This window comes from Scyliorhinus torazame, chromosome 1 (genome assembly GCF_047496885.1).
Source record: "Scyliorhinus torazame isolate Kashiwa2021f chromosome 1, sScyTor2.1, whole genome shotgun sequence".
In the NCBI taxonomy this organism is placed as follows: domain Eukaryota; kingdom Metazoa; phylum Chordata; class Chondrichthyes; order Carcharhiniformes; family Scyliorhinidae; genus Scyliorhinus; species Scyliorhinus torazame.
Genome location: NC_092707.1, coordinates 94,012,168 through 94,032,112, shown reverse-complemented (window position 1 = coordinate 94,032,112; position 19,945 = coordinate 94,012,168). Strand labels below are relative to the sequence as shown.

The 19,945-nt window shown below is 50.3% G+C and overlaps 1 protein-coding gene across 1 annotated transcript in view; it reads right to left on the bottom strand.

Moving 5' to 3' along the window:
• The window catches only part of ufd1l (ubiquitin recognition factor in ER associated degradation 1), a 52,890-nt gene extending 46,097 nt beyond the window's left edge, over window positions 1-6,793 (bottom strand). The window contains exon 1 of the mRNA XM_072498181.1: window positions 6,617-6,793. Within this exon, the coding sequence (XP_072354282.1) occupies window positions 6,617-6,619 (3 nt within the window). The 5' untranslated portion in view covers window positions 6,620-6,793. The remainder of the gene's footprint in view (window positions 1-6,616) is intronic.
• Window positions 6,794-19,945: the final 13,152 nt, after the last annotated feature.

Below are 19,945 nucleotides of genomic sequence, written 5' to 3'. Positions count from 1 at the left end.
GCAATATTGGTGGGAAAGCGGGTGTCATTCGAGGCCAAGACTATTGTAGCGGACAATGGAGGGCGATATGTAATGGTGAGCGGTAGGCTGCAAGGGACGTGGGTGGTGTTGGTAAACGTATACGCCCCGAACTGGGATGATGCGCATGTTGGGGCGCATTCCGGACCTGGAGATAGGAGGCCTGATAATGGGAGGTGACTTCAATACAGTGTTGGATCCAGCACTGGACCGCTCCAAATCAAGGACTGGAAAGAGGCCGGCGGCGGCCAAGGTACTTAGGGGGTTTATGGATCAGATGGGGGGAGTGGACCCATGCCGGTTTGCAAGGCCGCAGGCCAGGGCATTTTCTTTCTTCTCCCATGTACACAAAGCCTACTCCCGGATAGATTTCTTTGTTCTGGGTAGGGCGCTCATCCCGAGGGTGGAGGGGACGGAGTATTCGGCTATAGCCATTTCGGACCATGCCCCGCACTGGGTGGAACTGGAGCTGGGAGAGAGGGACCAACGCCCGTTGTGGCGGCTGGATGTGGGACTGCTGGCGGACGAGGTGGTGTGTGGGAAGGTGAGGGGGTGTATCGAAAGGTACTTGGAGGACAACGACAACGGGGAGGTGCGGGTGGGAGTGGTATGGGAGGCGTTGAAGATGGTGATCAGGGGAGAGCTCATTTCCATTAGGGCTCATAGGGAGAAGACAGAGGGTATGGAAAGGGAGAGGTTAGTGGGGGAGATTTTGAGAGTGGACAGGAGATACGCAGAGGCCCCGGAGGAAAGATTACTTGGGGAAAGACAACGGCTCCAGACGGAGTTTGACCTGTTGACCACAGGGAAGGCGGAGGCACAGTGGAGGAAAGCGCAGGGGGCGACCTACGAGTATGGGGAAAAGGCTAGTCGGATGTTGGCACACCAGTTCCGTAAGAGGATGGCAGCACGGGAAATAGGGGGAGTCAAAGATGGAAGGGGAGCCACGGTTCGGAGTGCGACGAAAATAAACGAGGTATTCAAGGCCTTTTATGAAGAGCTGTACAGATCCCAGCCCCCAGCGGGGGAAGAGGGGATGAGACGATTCCTAGATCAGCTGAGATTCCCGAGGGTGGAGGAGCAAGAGGTGGCTGGTTTGGGGGCACCAATTGGGTTGGAGGAGCTGAGAAAGGGTTTGGGGAGCATGCAGGCGGGGAAGGCCCCGGGACCGGACGGATTCCCGGTGGAGTTCTCCAGGACGTACGCAGACCTGTTGGCCCCGCTACTGGTGAGGACCTTTAATGAGGCAACAGAGGAGGGGACCCTGCCCCCGACAATGTCGGAAGCGACAATTTCTTTGATCCTAAAGCGGGACAAGGACCCACTGCAATGTGGATCGTACAGGCCGATCTCGCTCCTCAATGTGGATGCAAAGTTGCTGGCAAAAGTGCTGGCCACGAGGATTGAGGACTGTGTCCCGGGGGTAATCCACGAGGACCAGACGGGATTTGTAAAGGGCAGGCAACTAAACACCAATGTGCGGCGGCTCTTAAACGTGATAATGATGCCATCGGAGGAGGGAGAGGCGGAGATAGTGGCAGCTATGGACGCGGAGAAGGCCTTTGACCAAGTAGAGTGGGAGTACCTCTGGGAGGTGCTGCGTAGGTTTGGGTTCGGGGTAGGGTTTATCAATTGGGTTAAGCTCCTTTACAGAGCCCCGATGGCGAGTGTAGTGACGAACCGGCGGAGGTCGGAGTACTTTCGACTGTACCGAGGGATGAGGCAGGGGTGCCCCCTGTCCCCCGTTGTTCGCATTGGCGATCGAACCATTGGCCATGTCATTGGGGGAGTCTAATAAATGGAGGGGGGTGGTCCGAGGGGGAGAAGAGCATCGGGTGTCGCTATATGCGGATGACCTGTTGCTGTACGTGGCAGATCCGATGGAGGGGATGGTGGAGGTCATGCAGACTCTAAGGGAGTTTGGGGAGTTTTTGGGCTATAAGCTCAATGTAGGGAAGAGTGAGCTCTTTGTATTACAGGCAGGGGACCAAGAAAGAGGGATAGGGGACCTACTGCTGAGGAGGGCGGAGGGGAGCTTTCGGTATCTGGGGATCCAGATAGCCAGGAGTTGGGGGACCCTACATAAACTGAATCTGACGAGGTTGGTGGAGCAAATGGAGGAGGATTTCAAAAGATGGGACATGTTACCGCTCTCGCTGGCGGGTAGAGTGCAGTCGGTCAAAATGGTGGTCCTTCCGAGGTTTCTGTTTGTGTTTCAGTGCCTTCCCATCGTGATCACTAAGGCCTTTTTTAAGAGAGTAGGCAGGAGTATTATGGGGTTTGTGTGGGCGAATAAGACCCCGAGAGTAAGGAGAGGGTTCCTGGAACGCAGTAGGGACCGAGGAGGGTTGGCGCTGTCAAACCTGAGGAGCTACTACTGGGCAGCAAATGTGGCGATGATCCGCAAGTGGGTTATGGAGGGAGAGGGGGCGGCATGGAAGAGGATGGAGACGGCGAGCCTAGGGGCACTGGAGGAGAAGTTTGAGTTACCCCCGGGAAATGCCTTTAGATATATGCAGGTGAGGGCTTTTGTGAGGCGACAGGTGAGGGAATTCCCGTTGCTCCCGGCACAAGAAGTTCAAGATAGGGTGACCTCGGGTGTATGGGTCGGGGAGGGCAAGGTGTCGGAAATACACCAGGAGTTGAAAGAAGAGGGGGAAGCGCTGGTAGAAGAGTTGAAGGATAAATGGGAGGAGGAGCTGGGGGAGGAGATCGAGGAAGGTCTGTGGGCTGATGCCCTAGGTAGGGTTAATTCCTCCTCCTCGTGTGCCAGGCTCAGCCTGATACAATTTAAGGTGGTCCACAGAGCGCACTTGACGGGGGCGAGGTTGAGTAGGTTCTTTGGGGTAGAGGACAGATGTGGAAGGTGCTCAGGAAGCCCGGCGAACCATGTCCATGTTTTGGTCATGCCCGGCACTGGAGGGGTTCTGGAGAGGAGTGGCGGGAGCAATATCTCAGGTGGTGAAAGTCCGGGTCAAGCCAAGCTGGGGGCTAGCTATATTTGGAGTAGTGGACGAACCGGGAGTGCAGGAGGCGAAAGAGGCCGGAATTCTGGCCTTTGCGTCCCTAGTAGCCCAGCAAAGGATCTTGCTAATGTGGAAGGAGGCGAAGCCCCCCCAGCCTGGAGGCCTGGATAAATGATATGGCTGGGTTCATAAAGTTGGAGAGGATTAAGTTTGCCTTGAGAGGGTCTGCGCAGGGGTTCTACAGGCGGTGGCAACCGTTCCTAGGCTATCTCGCAGAGCGTTAGAGGAAGGTCGGTCAGCAGCAACCTTGGGGGTGGGGGGAGGGGGGGGACTGCCTGGGAGGGTGGATGAGCAAGAGATAACATGAAGGGTTGGGGAAACTGGCACGTACGGGTGAGGGCCAGTGCACAAAGCTGTGTCAATATATCATTTTGCCATGTATATATCATGCTCTGTGCGATTTCTCGTTTTTTTGTTACGAGGGGGGGGGTTATTGTTTGTAAGGGAGAAAAATAGTGTTAAAAAACTTTAATAAATATATATATTTTTTAAATGAATGACAGAACAGTGGCGCAGTGGTTAGCACTGCTGCCTCAAAACACCGAGGACCCGGCTTCGATCCCAGCCCCAGGTCACTGTCCGTGTGGAGTTTGCACATTCTCCTGGTGTCTGCGTGGGTCTCCACCTTCCCACAACCAAAGAGATGTGCAAGGGAGGTGGATTGGGCACTCTTTTGAGGTCAACTAAGTAGAAGAAAGGAAACAAACTTGGGGACAAAGCAAAAAGGGCCGCTCCTGATAGGGAAACTGCCCAAACGAACAAAGATCAATGGAAACTTAAAAACATTACGTGCAATTAAAGGGGTCAACAAAGCACTCCAAACCCTGTGGTGTCTACTGGGCACGGAAGGCCTCGATGGTGCCCATGGACACCGCATGCTCCCTTTCTAGAGACATCTGGCCGCGAATATAGCCGCGGAAGAGGGGTAGACAGTCTATCGGAGAACTCCCTCGGTCACCCGCTTCCTGGACCTATAAATGGTGCGCTTTTCCAGGCCCAGGAGCAGGTTCACAAGGAGGTCCTCAACCTTCCCTGCCTCTCTCTGCACCTGGTGCCCGTAGATCAGGAGCATGGGACTGAAGTGCAAACAAAACCTCAACAAAAGATTGGTCATAAAACTAAAAAGGCAGTGCGACATATAACACGTAACATTGATGTGGTCCACAGACTCCACAAGGCCCCAAAAATGGCAGGTTTCCTGGGAGTCTGTGAACCGGTGCAATCGGTGATTGCACGGCACAGCTGTACGCAACACCCTCCACCCTAGGTCTCCAAGATTGAGGGGACGGACTCCAGAGAGAGCCCTCCAGTGGGGACCTCCGCCGTCAGATGGCAACAAGACACACCATGGTGTCTGGGAGACAGGCGAGGATAAGGAGGTGAAGGGTGTGCAGCAGCAGCCTGTAGTGGAAACACCTCTGCGCAGTGCGAAAAGAGTCAGAGGCATATTCGTGAGGAGACTAGAATTGTGGGGCACCAGCCACCGAGGGAGGTTTCGGGGCCTGAGGCCAATGTGGAAGTCCGTCCTAGCAGGAGTTTGCTCAGATGAGATGTCACCTCATACTGCACATCCTCCAGATCGCGAGTGCCATTGAGTCCCAGCGTGACCGTTTTGAGTTCTTGGGTGGCATTGGCCGTGCATCGTGCAAACTTGTGTAGTGTCATCCAGCCCACTCTTCCTCCACCTAGCTCATCACCGATCCTGATCACCCCGGCAGCCATAGCTCGCTCCTCTGCCAGCCACTCAAAATGGTATTAGCGGAGATGCGGATTCCTGAGTAGTGGCTCCCCGACGACAGCCACCACTCCTGACAGGAGAAGTGCTGCGACACGAGGCCACCATGCTCCAGACTTGGAGAAGGTCCTGCTAAAAGACAGGCAGCGCCCGCAGAGGGGAACAAAGGCCCTGCAGATCGATGAACAGGAGCTGCATGTCATAATTCAGTCTGTGCACCTGGTGGGAGAAACACGGCGCCAGGGCACACTATCGTGGAGGGGGCTCAATATAAAGGATCACTGCAGTGTCTGAAGGCGGCAGATCACCACCCGGGTCCAAAAGCACACTAACGCCTGGCTGCCCTCCCCGAGCGAGAGACTCAGATACTCAACAGTGACCCAGTGCAGTCTCTTGTCCCAGAAGAACTCGACAAGCATTCTCTGGAGCTTTGTGACAAAGTCGGGGGAGGGGTCAAAGTGACCAGCTGGCACCACAGCATGGAGACTATAACTATAATTATGATCTTTACTAGTGTCACAAGCAGGCTTACATTAACACTGCAATTAAGTTACTGGGAAAATCCCCTAGTTGCCACACTACGGAGCCTGTTCGGGTACACTGAGGGAGAATATAGAATGTCTAATTCACCTAACAAGCCTTTCAGGACTTGTGGGAGGAAACCAGAGCACTCGGAGGAAACCCACGCAAGCACGGGGAGAATATGCAGACTCCGCAGGGACAATGACCGAAGCTGGGAATCGAACCCGGGTCCCTGGTGCTGTGAAGCAACTGTGCTAATAATGCAAGGAAATACACGATGAATGATAGGCCGCTAGGAAGTACAGAGAAGCCCTTGGGTTCATGTCGAAAGATCCCTTAAGGCAGCAGGTAGGTAGGTGGTTAAGGCGGCATATGGGATACAGTCCTTTATTAGACGAGGCATGGAGGTTCTGATGGAGCTGTATAAAATGCTGGTTAGGCCACAGCTAGAGTACTGTGTGCAGGTCTGGTCAACACATTACAGGAAGAATATGATTGTACTAGAAAAGATGCAGACCATATTGCCTGGGTTGGGGCGTTTCAGCTATCAAGGAAGGCTGGAGTTCTTCTTTAGAACAGAGAAGGCTGGCGGGGTGGTGGGAGGGGGGGTGACTTCACCGAGATCTACAAAATTATGAGTGACATAGATAGGAAGAAACATGACTCCTTAGTGGAGGGGTTATTAACCAGGGGGCACAGATTTAGAAGGGATTTGAGGAAAACGTTTTTCACCCAGGTGGTCGGAATCTGGAACACATTGCCTGAAAGGGTGGTAGAGGCAGGAACCCTCAGCACTTGAGAGGCATTTTGACGAAGACTTGAAATGCCATGGCATACAAGGTTACAGCCCAAGTGCCGGAAAGTGGGTTTAGGATATGTGTTTGATGGTGGGCACAGACACGATGGGCCTCTTTCTGACTCTATGACTCGAAGCTCATGAGAACAGACCGCTAATAGAAATGTTGTGCAACACGAAGACACCACAATCGCGGTGTCCATTAAAGTCAGTGACGAACTTTCAAGTTTCGGGTTATTACATAAACATCCCCCCCCCCCCCCCCCGGCGTTATGACAACACAAACCCCCTGTTCTCCGTTACTGTTGGCAATTACTTCTGATGTTTTAACGCAGAGCCTCCCCATTTGACAGCTCCCCATCACCACATTACAATCTCAAACTCTGTCCAGAGGTTCTGTCAGGACTGATTGAGGCCAGATATGATAACCATGGACATACAATGACTCTGCAGTCTCATCTGATCTCGCCCCTCCCCCACACACCAGCAGCGCCTCCCAGCACATTCCGGATGTTTTACCATGTTGGCGTTTATCCTGGTTACGATGGTACAGTGAGTCGTGAAGCGGGTTCGCCCTTTGCCCAATAATTCGGCCGTCTGCACATACAAATACACACAAGTGAACCGACTGACTCCGCGAAGTCGCCCGACATGCAGGGGACGGGCTTCTCTTGGCCAATGTCAATAACGCTCGTATGTTATTGGCTGCTGCGGGGCGGCCAATCACTTGCTGCAGTGACAGAACCGGTTCAAGGTTCAGCCGGTCAATCCACTGACCAATCATGAACAGTGCCAGCCTAGCTTAATTGGGCGGCTCAGGCCGGCTTCGTCCAATCACACGCCGCATTTACTGACAGGCTGAGCGGCGTCTGTGACGGGGAAAAGCAGCCGCCTCCATATTTGTGAAGGAGAGGAGAGGCTTGAGCGACCGGGCTGAATCTGGCTGGATCAGGAGTTATGGCAGCGGAAAGCAGTTTATTGCCACTTACATTTCAATTACAGCATCTCCAATCAGTCAATTAAAAGTGAGAAGTGGACTGCTTCTATATTAATGTAGATTAAAATGTATTAATGTTGAGAAAATACACAATAAGTATCACATCTTTTCTTTTCAGTGTAAGGTTACCGACCTCAACCCCCCTCCCACACAAGGATTGGTTTGGAGACTCCAGAAATTGAAGATCAATCTGCAGGGTATTGCTCTGTGCAACCCGGGGGAAAAAGCAGTTTGACATCGGAAGTGAGGAGGTTTTGGCAGGCTTAAAAATGAACAAATCCCCAGGCACAGATGAGTTCCAGGCTGCTGTGGGAGATGAGGGACAAAATTACAGGGGGCACGATTCTCCAGCCTTGTTGCGCTCTTGCTCGAGCGAAACGAGGCCGGTGAATAGCGGAAAAGGTCAAAAACGAGAACCGTGCAAGGCGTCAAACAGCTTGCGAATCAACCGGCCCGCTCCCATAGGCAACATCGCAATCTAGCGTGGTGAGAAACCAAGTCTCACCACTTAAGCCCTATTTCCATACAATTAATGGGAGCCACCCTATATCCATGGCCTTCCATCATACATTGGCCTCCCCAACAAGGGGTCACATTTGTGCCGATTAGTGTGGGCAACACGGTAGCCCAGTGGTTAGCACTGTTGCATCACAGCACCAGGGACCCGGGTTCAATTCCTGGCTTGAGTAACTGCGGAGTCTGCACGTTCTCCCTGTGTCTGCGTGGGTTTCCTCCGGGTGCTCTGGTTTCCTCCCACAGTCCCGAATTGATGTGCTGTTAGGTGAATTGAACAATCTGATTTCTCCCTGTGGGTGCGTGGGCCATGTAGCATGTGAGAGTCATTTCTGAGCATCCCAATCAGACCGTAATGCCTGGACACTGTGCCTGTGCAGCAGCCAACATCCAAACACCTAGGGCATAGGTCACAGCTCCGGGGACATGTCCACGGCCAGAGAGTGGGTGAGTGCCACGGGGAAGGGACCAGCGCCCCAGTCCAGGTAACATTATGAGTGGGTGTCCGGGGTACAGGGTCTGGGGTCCGGTGAGTGGTGCCCGCTGCAGCCGGGAGTGCATGGACACGACGTTCCAGTGGGGGTGGAGGGGAGTAATCAAAGGGGGAATGGAGGATCCCGGGGTGGGAGCCACTGCGTTTGTCAGTCTAACATCCTGTCCCAAAGCCTTACAGATATTGAATGCTATGGCAGGGTTTTGGACCCAGAACTTGACCAAGTGTTGCTGCTAATAGACCAGGTGGCCAGATGCCAGAGACGGCGACAGCAGCAGCGTCTGCAGAAGCTCAAGGTAGCGGCCCATGTGCCGGACCCTGCCCCACACACTCAGGACCCGGCTGTCCATCAGGCTAGGGAGGGATCCAGAGGAGGAGTCCCGTGATGACCCAGGGTGAACAGGCGTTGCTGGTCGTTTGAACAGAAGACGGACAGCACGTGCCACGGAGGCTCCGCCTCAACAAGGAGACGGTGCGGCACCTGTGCCATGTCCTCGTGGACTTGGCACTACATGGAAGAGGAGGACACCCTCTCCCGATCGCCATCAAGGTCGCCGCAGCCCTGAACTTTTACATCTCGGGATCATTCCAGGTCTCGAGCGAGGACCTGTGTGGTATCTCACAGGCCACAGCCCACAGGTGCATCCAACAAGTAACAGATGCACTGTTTGCCCAGGCGTAAAACTACATTGACTTTGACATGGATCAAGCAAGATGTCCGGAGGCAGCAGGTGGCCTCAGCAGAGGACTGGAAGACAGCTAATATGGTTCCATTTTTCAAGAAGGGTGGTAGAGATAAGCCAGTGAATTACAGGCCAGTGACTCTTATATCAGTGGTAGGGAAGTTACTGGAAAACATTCTGAAGGAGAGAATTAATCTCCATTTGGAGAAGCAAGGTTTCATCAGGGATAATCAGCATGGCTTTGTCAAAGGGAGGTCATGCTCAACAAATCTGCTTGAACTTTTTGAGAACGTGATCAGGTGGGTTGAGGAGGGTAGTGTAGTTGATGTAGTTTATATGGATTTCAGCAAAGCCTTGGAGGCACATCAATTCCATACTCCCAGAATGCCTAGATTCACTTCAATTCGCATACCGCCACAACCGGTCCACAGCAGACGCCATCTCCCTGGTCCTACACTCATCCCTGAAGCATCTCGACAACAAGGACTCTGAAGGAAATCAGATATTTCTGATAGGTAAAAAGCCATTTTAATGTAAATATTAAAGCCCAGTCTTTAATACCCATTTTAAAATAAGGATTTCAGTATTCATAACCTTAGGTCATGACAAAACACATAACTTCAACAGAGGTACAAAGCTTGACACATTTACAAACTAGTTGAAGATAAAAGCAACATTTCTACTGACAATATGAACTGACTTCATATTAAGAAATAAGCTGTACCAGTAATCAGATCAAGGTCAAAAGAAGCACCATAGCAATGTGAAGCCACCATTGTTCAGAATATGGATAAAATGAGAGTCAGCAGGAAACCAGTAAGAACCAGACTCGATTACAGCACAAAATCACATTCCATAGCACACACAAATATTCAAACAAGAAACATTTAAAACTTATGTTGCACATTGAGGATTGACAGTTAACCATCCAATCAAATGTATTTGAAACTCACCCAAACCAATTAGGGCGACATAGAGGTATGGACAGATGGCCTCAGACTGATAACATTTTCCTGAAACATGAGAGTTCAGACAGCCATTTTCTATCCAGGATCACTCTATACTTTGATCTAACTATTTGCTACCTTTATTTTCGTATTTTCACTTTTCCACTCTAACTCTTGAAGTTCGCGCAAGCTGTTTTGCTTTAAGCAAGAAACCATTTCTGCATTATTTTTGAACGTTAAAATTGTTTTATAAATTACTTCTCTTTAAGTCTTTTGCTGGCAAGGCTTTATTGAGAATAGATTTAAGTTTCTCTCAATTGTAATCAGTAGAGGCAATAAAAGATTCTTACTTGCACCCGAGAAGTGTAACTCAAATTTCTACCGAGTTGTAAAGTGTAAGCAAGACTGCACTTGAACCGCATGGTAGATCTCTACAGACTCCTATGTCAGACTCCTATTCGTTGATTACAGCTCCGCATTCAACACCATAATCCCAGCCAAGCTCGTATCAAATTTCCAAAATTTAGGACTTGGCTCTTCAATCTGCAACTGGATCCTCGACTTTCTGACCCATAGACCACAATCAGTAAAAATAAACAACACCGCCTCCAAGATAGTACTGAATACCAGGGCCCCGCTAGGCTGCGTGCTTAGCCCCCTACTGTACTCCATATACACACCCCACTTTATGGCAAAAGTTGGCTCCAACTCCATCTACATGTTTGCTGACAACATCTGCAAGTCCTGTGTGGTCTTCACAAAGAGTGAAGGATTCCTTCACCGTATACATGGAAAACCTGCTCAGTACTGGTTGTAGCAACTCGCCTAACCATTTGACCAGCTCATGTTCTGCAGAACTACAGAAGGTTGAGGGAGCTGGGGCTTTTGTCACTGGAGTGAAGAAGGAAGAGAGGTGACTTGATAAAGGTGTACAAGGTGATGAGAGCATGGGGAGAGTGGATAGCCAGATACTTTTCCCCAGGGCGGAAATGGCTGTCACGAGGGGACATAATTTTAAGGTGACTGGAGAAAGATATCGTGGAAATGTCAGAAGTCGGTCTGTTCTTTACACAGAGAGTGGTGGGTGCGTGGAATGCACTGCCAGCGGAGGTAGTGGAGTCAGAATCATTAGGGACACTTAAACGACCCTTGGACAGACACATCGACAGCCGTAAATGGAAGGGGTGTAGGTTAGGTTGATCTTATAGTAGGATAAGTGGTCGGCACAACATTGTGGGCTGAAGGGCCTGTACTGTGCTGTACTGTTCTATGTTCTATGACCGTCGTGGGTCGGATCTCGAACAACGATGAGTCAGAATACAGGAGGGAGATAGAGAACCTAGTGGATTGGTGTAATGACAACAATCTCTCCCTCATGTCGATGTTGCACCGACTTCCCATGTCGGTGCAACATCGTGGGCCGAAGGGCCTGTACTGCTCTGTATCGTTCTATGTTCTATGTTCAATGTCAGCAAACCTAAAGAGCTGGTCATTGACTTCAGGAAACAAAATATCGTACACACCCCGTATCAACGTCTGCATCAATGGGGCCAAGGTGTAGATGGTTGACTGCTTCAAATTCCTAGGTGCGCACATCACCAAACATCTGTCCTGGTCCACCCACAACGATGCTACCACCAAGAAAGCACAACAGTGCCTATACTTTCTCAGGAAACTAAGGAAATACAGCATGTCCAAATTGACTCTTACCAAGTTTTACAGATGGACCATAGAAAGCTTCCTATCTGGCTGCATCACAGTCTGGTATGGCAACTGCCCGGCCCAAGACCGTAAGAAACTACAGAGAGTCGTAAACATAGCCCAGTCCATCACGCGAACCCGCCTCCCATCCATTGACTCTGTATACACCTTCCGCCGCCTTGGGAAAGCGGGCAGCATAATCAAAGACCACTCCCACAATCTTCCAACTTCTTCCATCGGGCAGGAGATACAAAAGTCTGAGAGTATGAACTAACAACATTCAAAACAGTTTCTTCTCCGCTGTTACAGATTCCTAAACAACCCTCTTATGGATGGATCTGATCTCTTCATACATCTTCTCGACTGAGTAGTACTACACTCCTGTATGCTTTACCCGATGCCTGTGTCTATGTATTTATATTGTGTATTTATGTTTGCCCTATGTATTTTTTTTTTCATGTATGGAATCTGTCTGAACTGTACGCAGAACAATACGTTTCACTGTACCTTGGTATACGTGACAATAAACAAATCCAATCCAACAAGGTCCCACATGGAAGACTGATAAAGAAGGTAAAAAGATCAAGGGATCCAGTGTAACCTGAAAAGTTGGATCCAAACCTGGCTGAGTGGTAAGAGGCAGAAATCCTTGAAAGTTGATAAGTCGCCAGGGCCAGATGGATTGTTTCCGAGGATACTGAAGGAGGTCATGGAGGAGATTGGAGATGCTCTGAGGATGATTTTCAAATCCTCACTAGATACAGGGAAAGTACTGGAGAAATGCAAACGTGATCCCATTGTTTAAAAAGTGATCGAAGGAAATGCCAAACAAATAAATTTTTAAAATATGAAGAGTACCCTGCACATCTTGGGGTTGTGGGGGTGAGACCCACGCCAATACAGGGAGAATGTGCAAACTCCATACGGAGAGTGACCCGGGGCCGGGATCAAATCTGCGTCCTCAGCTCCATGAGGCAGGAGTGCTAACCACTGCACCATCGTGCTGCCCTGGAAATGCCAAACAATTATAGGCCAGTTAGTCTTAACTTCAGCAGTGGGCAAATTACTAGAATCAATTGTTGCTGCTAACTTTAGCCTTAGTTTAATTGCTCTGTTTTATCACCTTTGCTCTTGAGTCGCCAGGTATCTTTCTGATACCGCCACATGGTTCAAGTCCAAGTAATGATCAATAATCCAACACACCGCTTAGTAAGAGTTAAATCAACGCACATTTATTATATACAGTAATCAATGCTTATGCATATATTCTACTTCTAAGCTACTTCCTACAACTAACAGACCAATACTTAACTTTGGAAGTGGCCCACCAGGTCAGGGAAACGAATGGCCTTTCATTTGGGTTCTGAGCCTGCGGGAGTCGAAGCTGGTACAGATCAATAGCTAGGAGCGCCTATCTCGTAGCGAGTGTTGAAGTAAGACTTACGATTTGAGCGGCTGTTGTAGAAGGTCAGCAGAAGGGTGCAGGAGGCAGAAGGGGTTGCAGAAGGGTCGATTTGAACTTGGACTCTATTCTTATAGTCCCCAGGGGCTTCCTGCCTTTCGGGGCGGACCCTGTACCTGGTTCCAAGTGATTGGACTTTGTCCCAATCACTTGGTTCGATATTCTCCAATGCTGGAGCGATTCCTTGATCAATGGGCGGTCTTGGGGTGATCGTTCACCTCCCTCTGTGTAGGCTCCTGTTGGCGCCGAAAAGTCTGGGTTATCTTTGTGTGTCTAAATTGTTGCACATTGTTCCCGGGGATTGCTCATTAATATTCAGATGGCTGGTGTTTTGTTGTGCTGATGGCTGCAGGTATCGATCTTGTCTGGCCTTCCCAGAGGCGAATACACAGTTTTACCTGCTTGTTTTAGTCCTGTTGGCTGATTTTCTCATCAGCCTATTCCGTTCGCCATTTTTCGGGGTTAGCCATTCTAAATCAGGAGTTAGCCATTTTAACTGGCTACACAATCCGGAGAGATAGGATTAACTGCCACACACACATATAAAGGCATGGACTCGTCAGGGATAGTCAGCATGGATTTGTTAAAGGAAGGTCCTGCTCACAAATTTGATTGAATTCATTGAGGAAGTGACAAGAAGAGCTGATGAAGGTAATGCAGTGGATGTTGTGTACATGGATTTTAGCAAGGCATTTGACAAAGCCCTTCATGGCAGATTGGTCAAGAAATGAAAGCCCGAGGGGGGAATTCCCCCACATAGTTGCAGACTTCCATCTCCCTGATACTAAAGAAAGATAAGGATCCGGAGCAGCTGGGTTGTACCGCGCAATATCATTACTGATTGTAGAGGTCAAGCTGCTGGCAAAGGTGCTGACCCTGTGAATCAAGGACTGCGTCTCGGGGGTGATAGGCGAAGATCAAACGGTTTTTGTGAAGGGGAGGCGGTTGACGCCGAATATGAGGAGGGTGTTTAACTAAATCATGATGCCTTCGGAGGGGCAGGAGGTAAAGGTAGTGGTGGCGATAGAGGAGACATTTGATCAGGCGGAGTGGCAGTATCTGCTGGAGGTGTTGGAGCGGTTTGGGTTCGGGCAGGAGTTTATAGATTGGGACCGGATGCTAAAAAAGACACCGATCGTGAGTGTGCGGATGAACTGAGTTCATTCAGAGTACTTCAGGCTGCATTGGGGGACGAGGCACGGGTGCCCACTCCCCCTATTGCTTTTCGCTTTGGCGATAGACTCTTTGGCAATGGCACTTAGGGCGTCAAGGGACTGGAGAAGGATTGAGCGGGGTGGGGGGGGGGGGGGGGGGCGTCAAGCACAGGGTCTCATTGTACGTCGACAACCTGTTGCTGTATAGTTCAGACCCATTTCTGGCATCATTGGGATTTTAGAAAAATTTAGCCGGTTTTCGGAATCCAAGTTGAATATGGGGAAGAGTGAGGTGTTCCCAATTGAGACTAGAGGGCAGGAAAGGAGGTTAGGGGAGTTTGGTTTAGGGTGGTGGGGCGGTCTTTAAATACTTGGGTAGCCAGGTGACGCGGGGCTAGGTGCAGGTGCACACGTTGAACCAGGTTCGTCTGGTGGAGCAGATGAAGGTGGGATGTACTGCCGCTGTCGAGGGCGGGGCGGGTACAGACAGTTAAAATGGCGGTGCTGCCAAGGTTTCTATTTGTGTTCCAGAACCTCCTAATCTTCGTCTGCAGGTTGATTTTTAAGAGGATCAATGCGTTAATCTCTGGATTTGTGTGGGCGGGGAAGATCCCGTGGGCGTGGAGGGCTTTCCTGGAGAGGTGGTGATATTTGGGGTGTCGGAAGACCCGGGTGCAGGAGGCAGTAGGCAGACTTACGATTTGAGCGGCTGTTGTAGAAGGTCAGCAGAAGGGCGCAGGAGGCAGAAGGGGTTGCAGAAGGGTCGATTTGAACTTGGACTCTATTCTTATAGTTCCCAGGGGCTTCCCGCCATTCGGGGCGGACCCTGTACCTGGTTCCAAGTGATTGGACTTTGTCCCAATCACTTGCTTCGATATTCTCCAATGCTGGAGCGATTCCTTGATCGATGGGCGGTCTTGGGGTGATCGTTCACCTCCCTCTGTGTAGGCTCCTGTTGGCGCTGAAAAGTCTGGGTTATCTTTGTGTGTCTAAATTGTTGCACATTGTTCCCGGGGATTGCTCATTAATATTCAGATGGCTGGTGTTTTGTTGTGCTGATGGCTGCAGGTATCGATCTTGTCTGGCCTTCCCAGAGGCGAATACACAGTTTTACCTGCAGCTGCTTGTTTTAGTCCTGTTGGCTGATTTTCTCATCAGCCTTTTCCGTTCGCCATTTTAAATCGGGGTTAGCCATTCTAAATCAGGAGTTAGCCATTTTAACTGGCTACACAATCCTAAGAGATAGGATTAACTGCCACACACACATATAAAGGCATGGACTCGTCAGGGATAGTCAGCATGGATTTGTTAAAGGAAGGTCCTGTCTCACAAATTTGATTGAATTCATTGAGGAAGTGACAAGAAGAGCTGATGAAGGTAATGCAGTGGATGTTGTGTACATGGATTTTAGCAAGGCATTTGACAAAGTCCTACATGGCAGATTGGTCAAAAAATGAAAGCCCGAGGGGGGAATTCCCCTACATTGTCACAGACTTCCATCTCCCTGATACTAAAGAAAGATAAGGATCCGGAGCAGTGTGGGTTGTACCGCGCAATATCATTACTGATTGTAGAGGTCAAGCTGTTGGCAAAGGTGCTGACCCTGTGAATGAAGGACTGCGTCTCGGGGGTGATAGGCGAAGATCAAACGGTTTTTGTGAAGGGGAGGCGGTTGACGCCGAATTGAGGAGGGTGTTTAACTAAATCATGATGCCTTCGGAGGGGCACGAGGTAAAGGTAGTGGTGGCAAAAGAGGAGACATTTGATCAGGCGGAGTGGCAGTATCTGCTGGAGGTGTTGGAGCGGTTTGGGATCGGGCAGGAGTTTATAGATTGGGACCGGATCCTAAAAAAGACACCGATCGTGAGTGTGCGGATGAACTGAGTTCATTCAGAGTACTTCAGGCTGCATTGGGGGACGAGGCACGGGTGCCCACTCCCCCTATTGCTTTTCGCTTTGGCGATAGACTCTTTGGCAATGGCACTTAGGGCGTCAAGGGACTGGAGAAGGATTGAGCGGGGGGGGGGGGGCGTCGAGCACAGGGTCTCATTGTACGTCGACAACCTGTTGCTGTATAGTTCAGACCCATTTCAGGCATCGTTGGGATTTTAGAAAAATTTAACCGGTTTTCGGAATCCAAGTTGAATATGGGGAAGAGTGAGGTGTTCCCAATTGAGACTAGAGGGCAGGAAAGGAGGTTAGGGGAGTTTGGTTTAGGGTGGTGGGGCGGTCTTTAAATACGTGGGTAGCCAGGTGATGCGGGGCTAGGTGCAGGTGCACACGTTGAACCAGGTTCGTCTGGTGGAGCAGATGATGGTGGGATGTACTGCCGCTGTCGCGGGCGGGGCGGGTACAGACAGTTAAAATGGTGGTGCTGCCAAGGTTTCTATTTGTGTTCCAGAACCTCCTAATCTTCGTCTCCAGGTTGATTTTTAAGAGGGTCAATGCGTTAATCTCTGGATTTGTGTGGGCGGGGAAGATCCCGTGGGCATGGAGGAAGTAGGCAGTCTTACGATTTGAGCGGCTGTTGCAGAAGGTCAGCAGAAGGGTGCAGGCGGCAGAAGGGGTTGCAGAAGGGTCGATTTGAACTTGGACTCTATTCTAATGGTCCCCAGGGGCTTCCCGCCTTTCGGGGCGGACCCTGTACCTGGTTCCAAGTGATTGGACTGTGTCGCAATCACTTGGATCGATATTCTCCAATGCTGGAGCGATTCCTTGATCGATGGGCGGTCTTGGGGTGATCGTTCACCTCCCTTTGTGTAGGCTCCTGTTGCGCCGAAAAGTCTGGGTTATCTTTGTGTGTCTAAATTGTTGCACATTGTTCCCGGGGATTGCTCATTAATATTCAGATGGCTGGTGTTTTGTTGTGCTGATGGCTGCAGGTATCGATCTTGTCTGGCCTTCCCAGAGGCGAATACACAGTTTTACCTGCAGCTGCTTGTTTTAGTCCTGTTGGCTGATTTTCTCATCAGCCTTTTCCGTTCGCCATTTTAAATCGGGGTTAGCCATTCTAAATCGGGGGTTAGCCATTTTAACTGGCTACACAATCCTGAGAGATAGGATTAACTGCCACACACACATATAAAGGCATGGACTCGTCAGGGATAGTCAGCATGGATTTGTTAAAGGAAGGTCCTGTCTCACAAATTTGATTGAATTCATTGAGGAAGTGACAAGAAGAGCTAATGAAGGTAGTGCAGTGGATGTTGTGTACATGGATTTTAGCAAGGCATTTGACAAAGTCCCACATGGCAGATTGGTCAAGAAATGAAAGCCGGAGGGGGGAATTCCCCCACATTGTCGCAGACTTCCATCTCCCTGATATTAAAGAAAGATAAGGATCCGGAGCAGTGTGGGTTGTACCGCGCAATATCATTACTGATTGTAGAGGTCAAGCTGTTGGCAAAGGTGCTGGTCCTGTGAATCAAGGACTGCGTCTCGGGGGTGATAGGCGAAGATCAAACGGTTTTTGTGAAGGGGAGGCGGTTGACGCCGAATATGAGGAGGGTGTTTAACTAAATCATGATGCCTTCGGAGGGGCAGGAGGTAAAGGACGTGATGGCGATAGAGGAGACATTTGATCAGGCGGAGTGGCAGTATCTGCTGGAGGTGTTGGAGCGGTTTGGGTTCGGGCAGGAGTTTATAGATTGGGACCGGATGCTATAAAAGTCACCGATCGTGAGTGTGCGGATGAACTGAGTTCATTCAGAGTACTTCAGGCTGCATTGGGGGACGAGGCACGGGTGCCCACTCCCCCTATTGCTTTTCGCTTTGGCGATAAGACTCTTTGGCAATGGCACTTAGGGCGTCAAGGGACTGGAGAAGGATTGAGCGGGGTGGGGGGGGTGGGGGGGGGTCGTCGAGCACAGGGTCTCATTGTACGTCGACAACCTGTTGCTGTATAATTCAGACCCATTTCAGGCATCGTTGGGATTTAAGAAAAATTTAGCCGGTTTTCGGAATCCAAGTTGAATATGGGGAAGAGTTTGGTGTTCCCAATTGAGACTAGAGGGCAGGAAAGGAGGTTAGGGGAGTTTGGTTTTGGGTGGTGGGGCGGTCTTTAAATACTTGGGTAGCCAGCTGACGCGGGGCTAGGTGCAGGTGCACACATTGAACCAGGTTTGTCTGGTGGAGCAGATGATGGTGGGATGTACTGCCGCTGTCGCGGGTGTGGCAGGTACAGGCAGTTAAAATGGCGGTGCTGCCAAGGTTTCTATTTGTGTTCCAGAACCTCCTAATCTTCGTCTCCAGGTTGATTTTTAAGAGGGTCAATGCGTTAATCTCTGGATTTGTGTGGGCGGGGAAGATCCCTTGGGCGAGGTGGGCTTTCCTGGAGAGGTGGTGATTTTGGGGTGTCGGAAGACCCAGGAGTCCAGGGGGTGAGAGACTTGCCGATTTCTTGGCCTTTGCCTCCCTGATAGCCCGGAGACGGATTTTGCTCGGATGGCGGGACTGGGAGCCGCCGAAAGCGAGGGTGTGGCTGAGCAACCTGGTGGAACTCCTGAGGCTGGAGAAGGTCAAGTTCATCTTGCGGGGGGTTGACAGGTTCATCTCGAAGTGGAAGCCGTTTATTGATTTCTTTAAGGCGGTTTGAGGGGTCGGGTGGGGGGGTGGAGTAAGTGGGGTTAAAATGGGGTAGGCGGGATGTGAAAAAGGGGTCGTATTAGGGGAGCAGGGTGAGTGGATGTTGGTTATTTATAAAGTTGTTTGGTTGTTCTTCTTTTGTTTGTTCATATGAAAATGCCTTGAATAAAATATTTTTAAAAAAGAAAGTGAAAGCCTGTGGGGTACAGGGCAACTAGATAAAACGTTGGCAAAGTAACAGGAAACAAAGACGATGGTTGCCCTTGCAATTGGAAAGTTGTTTCAAGGGGTGTTCCACAGGGCTCGGCGTTGGGATCTGTTATAACCTGCCTACGTACGATTGGCTGGGGACTAATGACGATCCCACAATCCTATGGGAGTATGAACTTCCCCAATGAGGGGGGCGGAGAAACTCCTAGTATAAATAAGCTGGCCAGTTCAGGAATCAGCAGGAAGGAGAAGGTAGCAAGGGAAGTTACTGCTACTGTTATGTATATATTATTATAGTAAATAAACGTTATTACTTTGTATCCTTAAAGCTTGTGCTGGATTCTTCGTGGCCCTTACAAAACTGGCGACGAAGGTAAAAGTGAATAGCTGTCTACACTGCTGAAGCCACCTCCCTGGATTTTTGTTGGATACAGGTTGGAAGTTGTTTTCTATTATACCATGCCTCTGTACGGACATTTGGATGTTTTTGATGCTGCGCTGGAAAGCTGGAACCAGTACACACAACGGATGCGTTACTATTTCCGGGCAAACAATATCACTGAAAACGAGTGCCAGGTGGTCATATTGCTCACCGCCTGCGGGCCGCATACGTTTGGGGTGATTAGGAGCCTTACGTACCCAGCTGCGCCAGACACCAAAACGTTTGACGAACTTGTGAATATAGTGGGGCAACACTTTAACCCAACCCCGTCCACGATAGTCCAGCGTTACCGGTTTAATACCGCTGAGAGGACCCCTGGAGAATCCCTTGCCGATTTTTTATCCAGGCTACGCGGGATTGCGGAATACTGTGACTATGGTGAGACCTTGTCAGAAATGTTATGCGACCGTTTGGTTTGCGGTATTAACAATGCAGCAACCCAGAGAAAGTTGTTAGCGGAGCCAACATTGACTTTTCAACAGGTAATACAAATAGTCTTGTCCCGAGAAAGCGCAGAGCGAGGAGTACAGGAGCTACAGGGAATGGAAGTGCATGCCTTGGGGCGCCCAAAAACGTCCCCCCGCACTCCTGCGGTACCTTGGGCGAGGCAACGACCGGACCGACGGCAGTGGCCATCGGACATTCCTCCCCGAAGGGAGCCT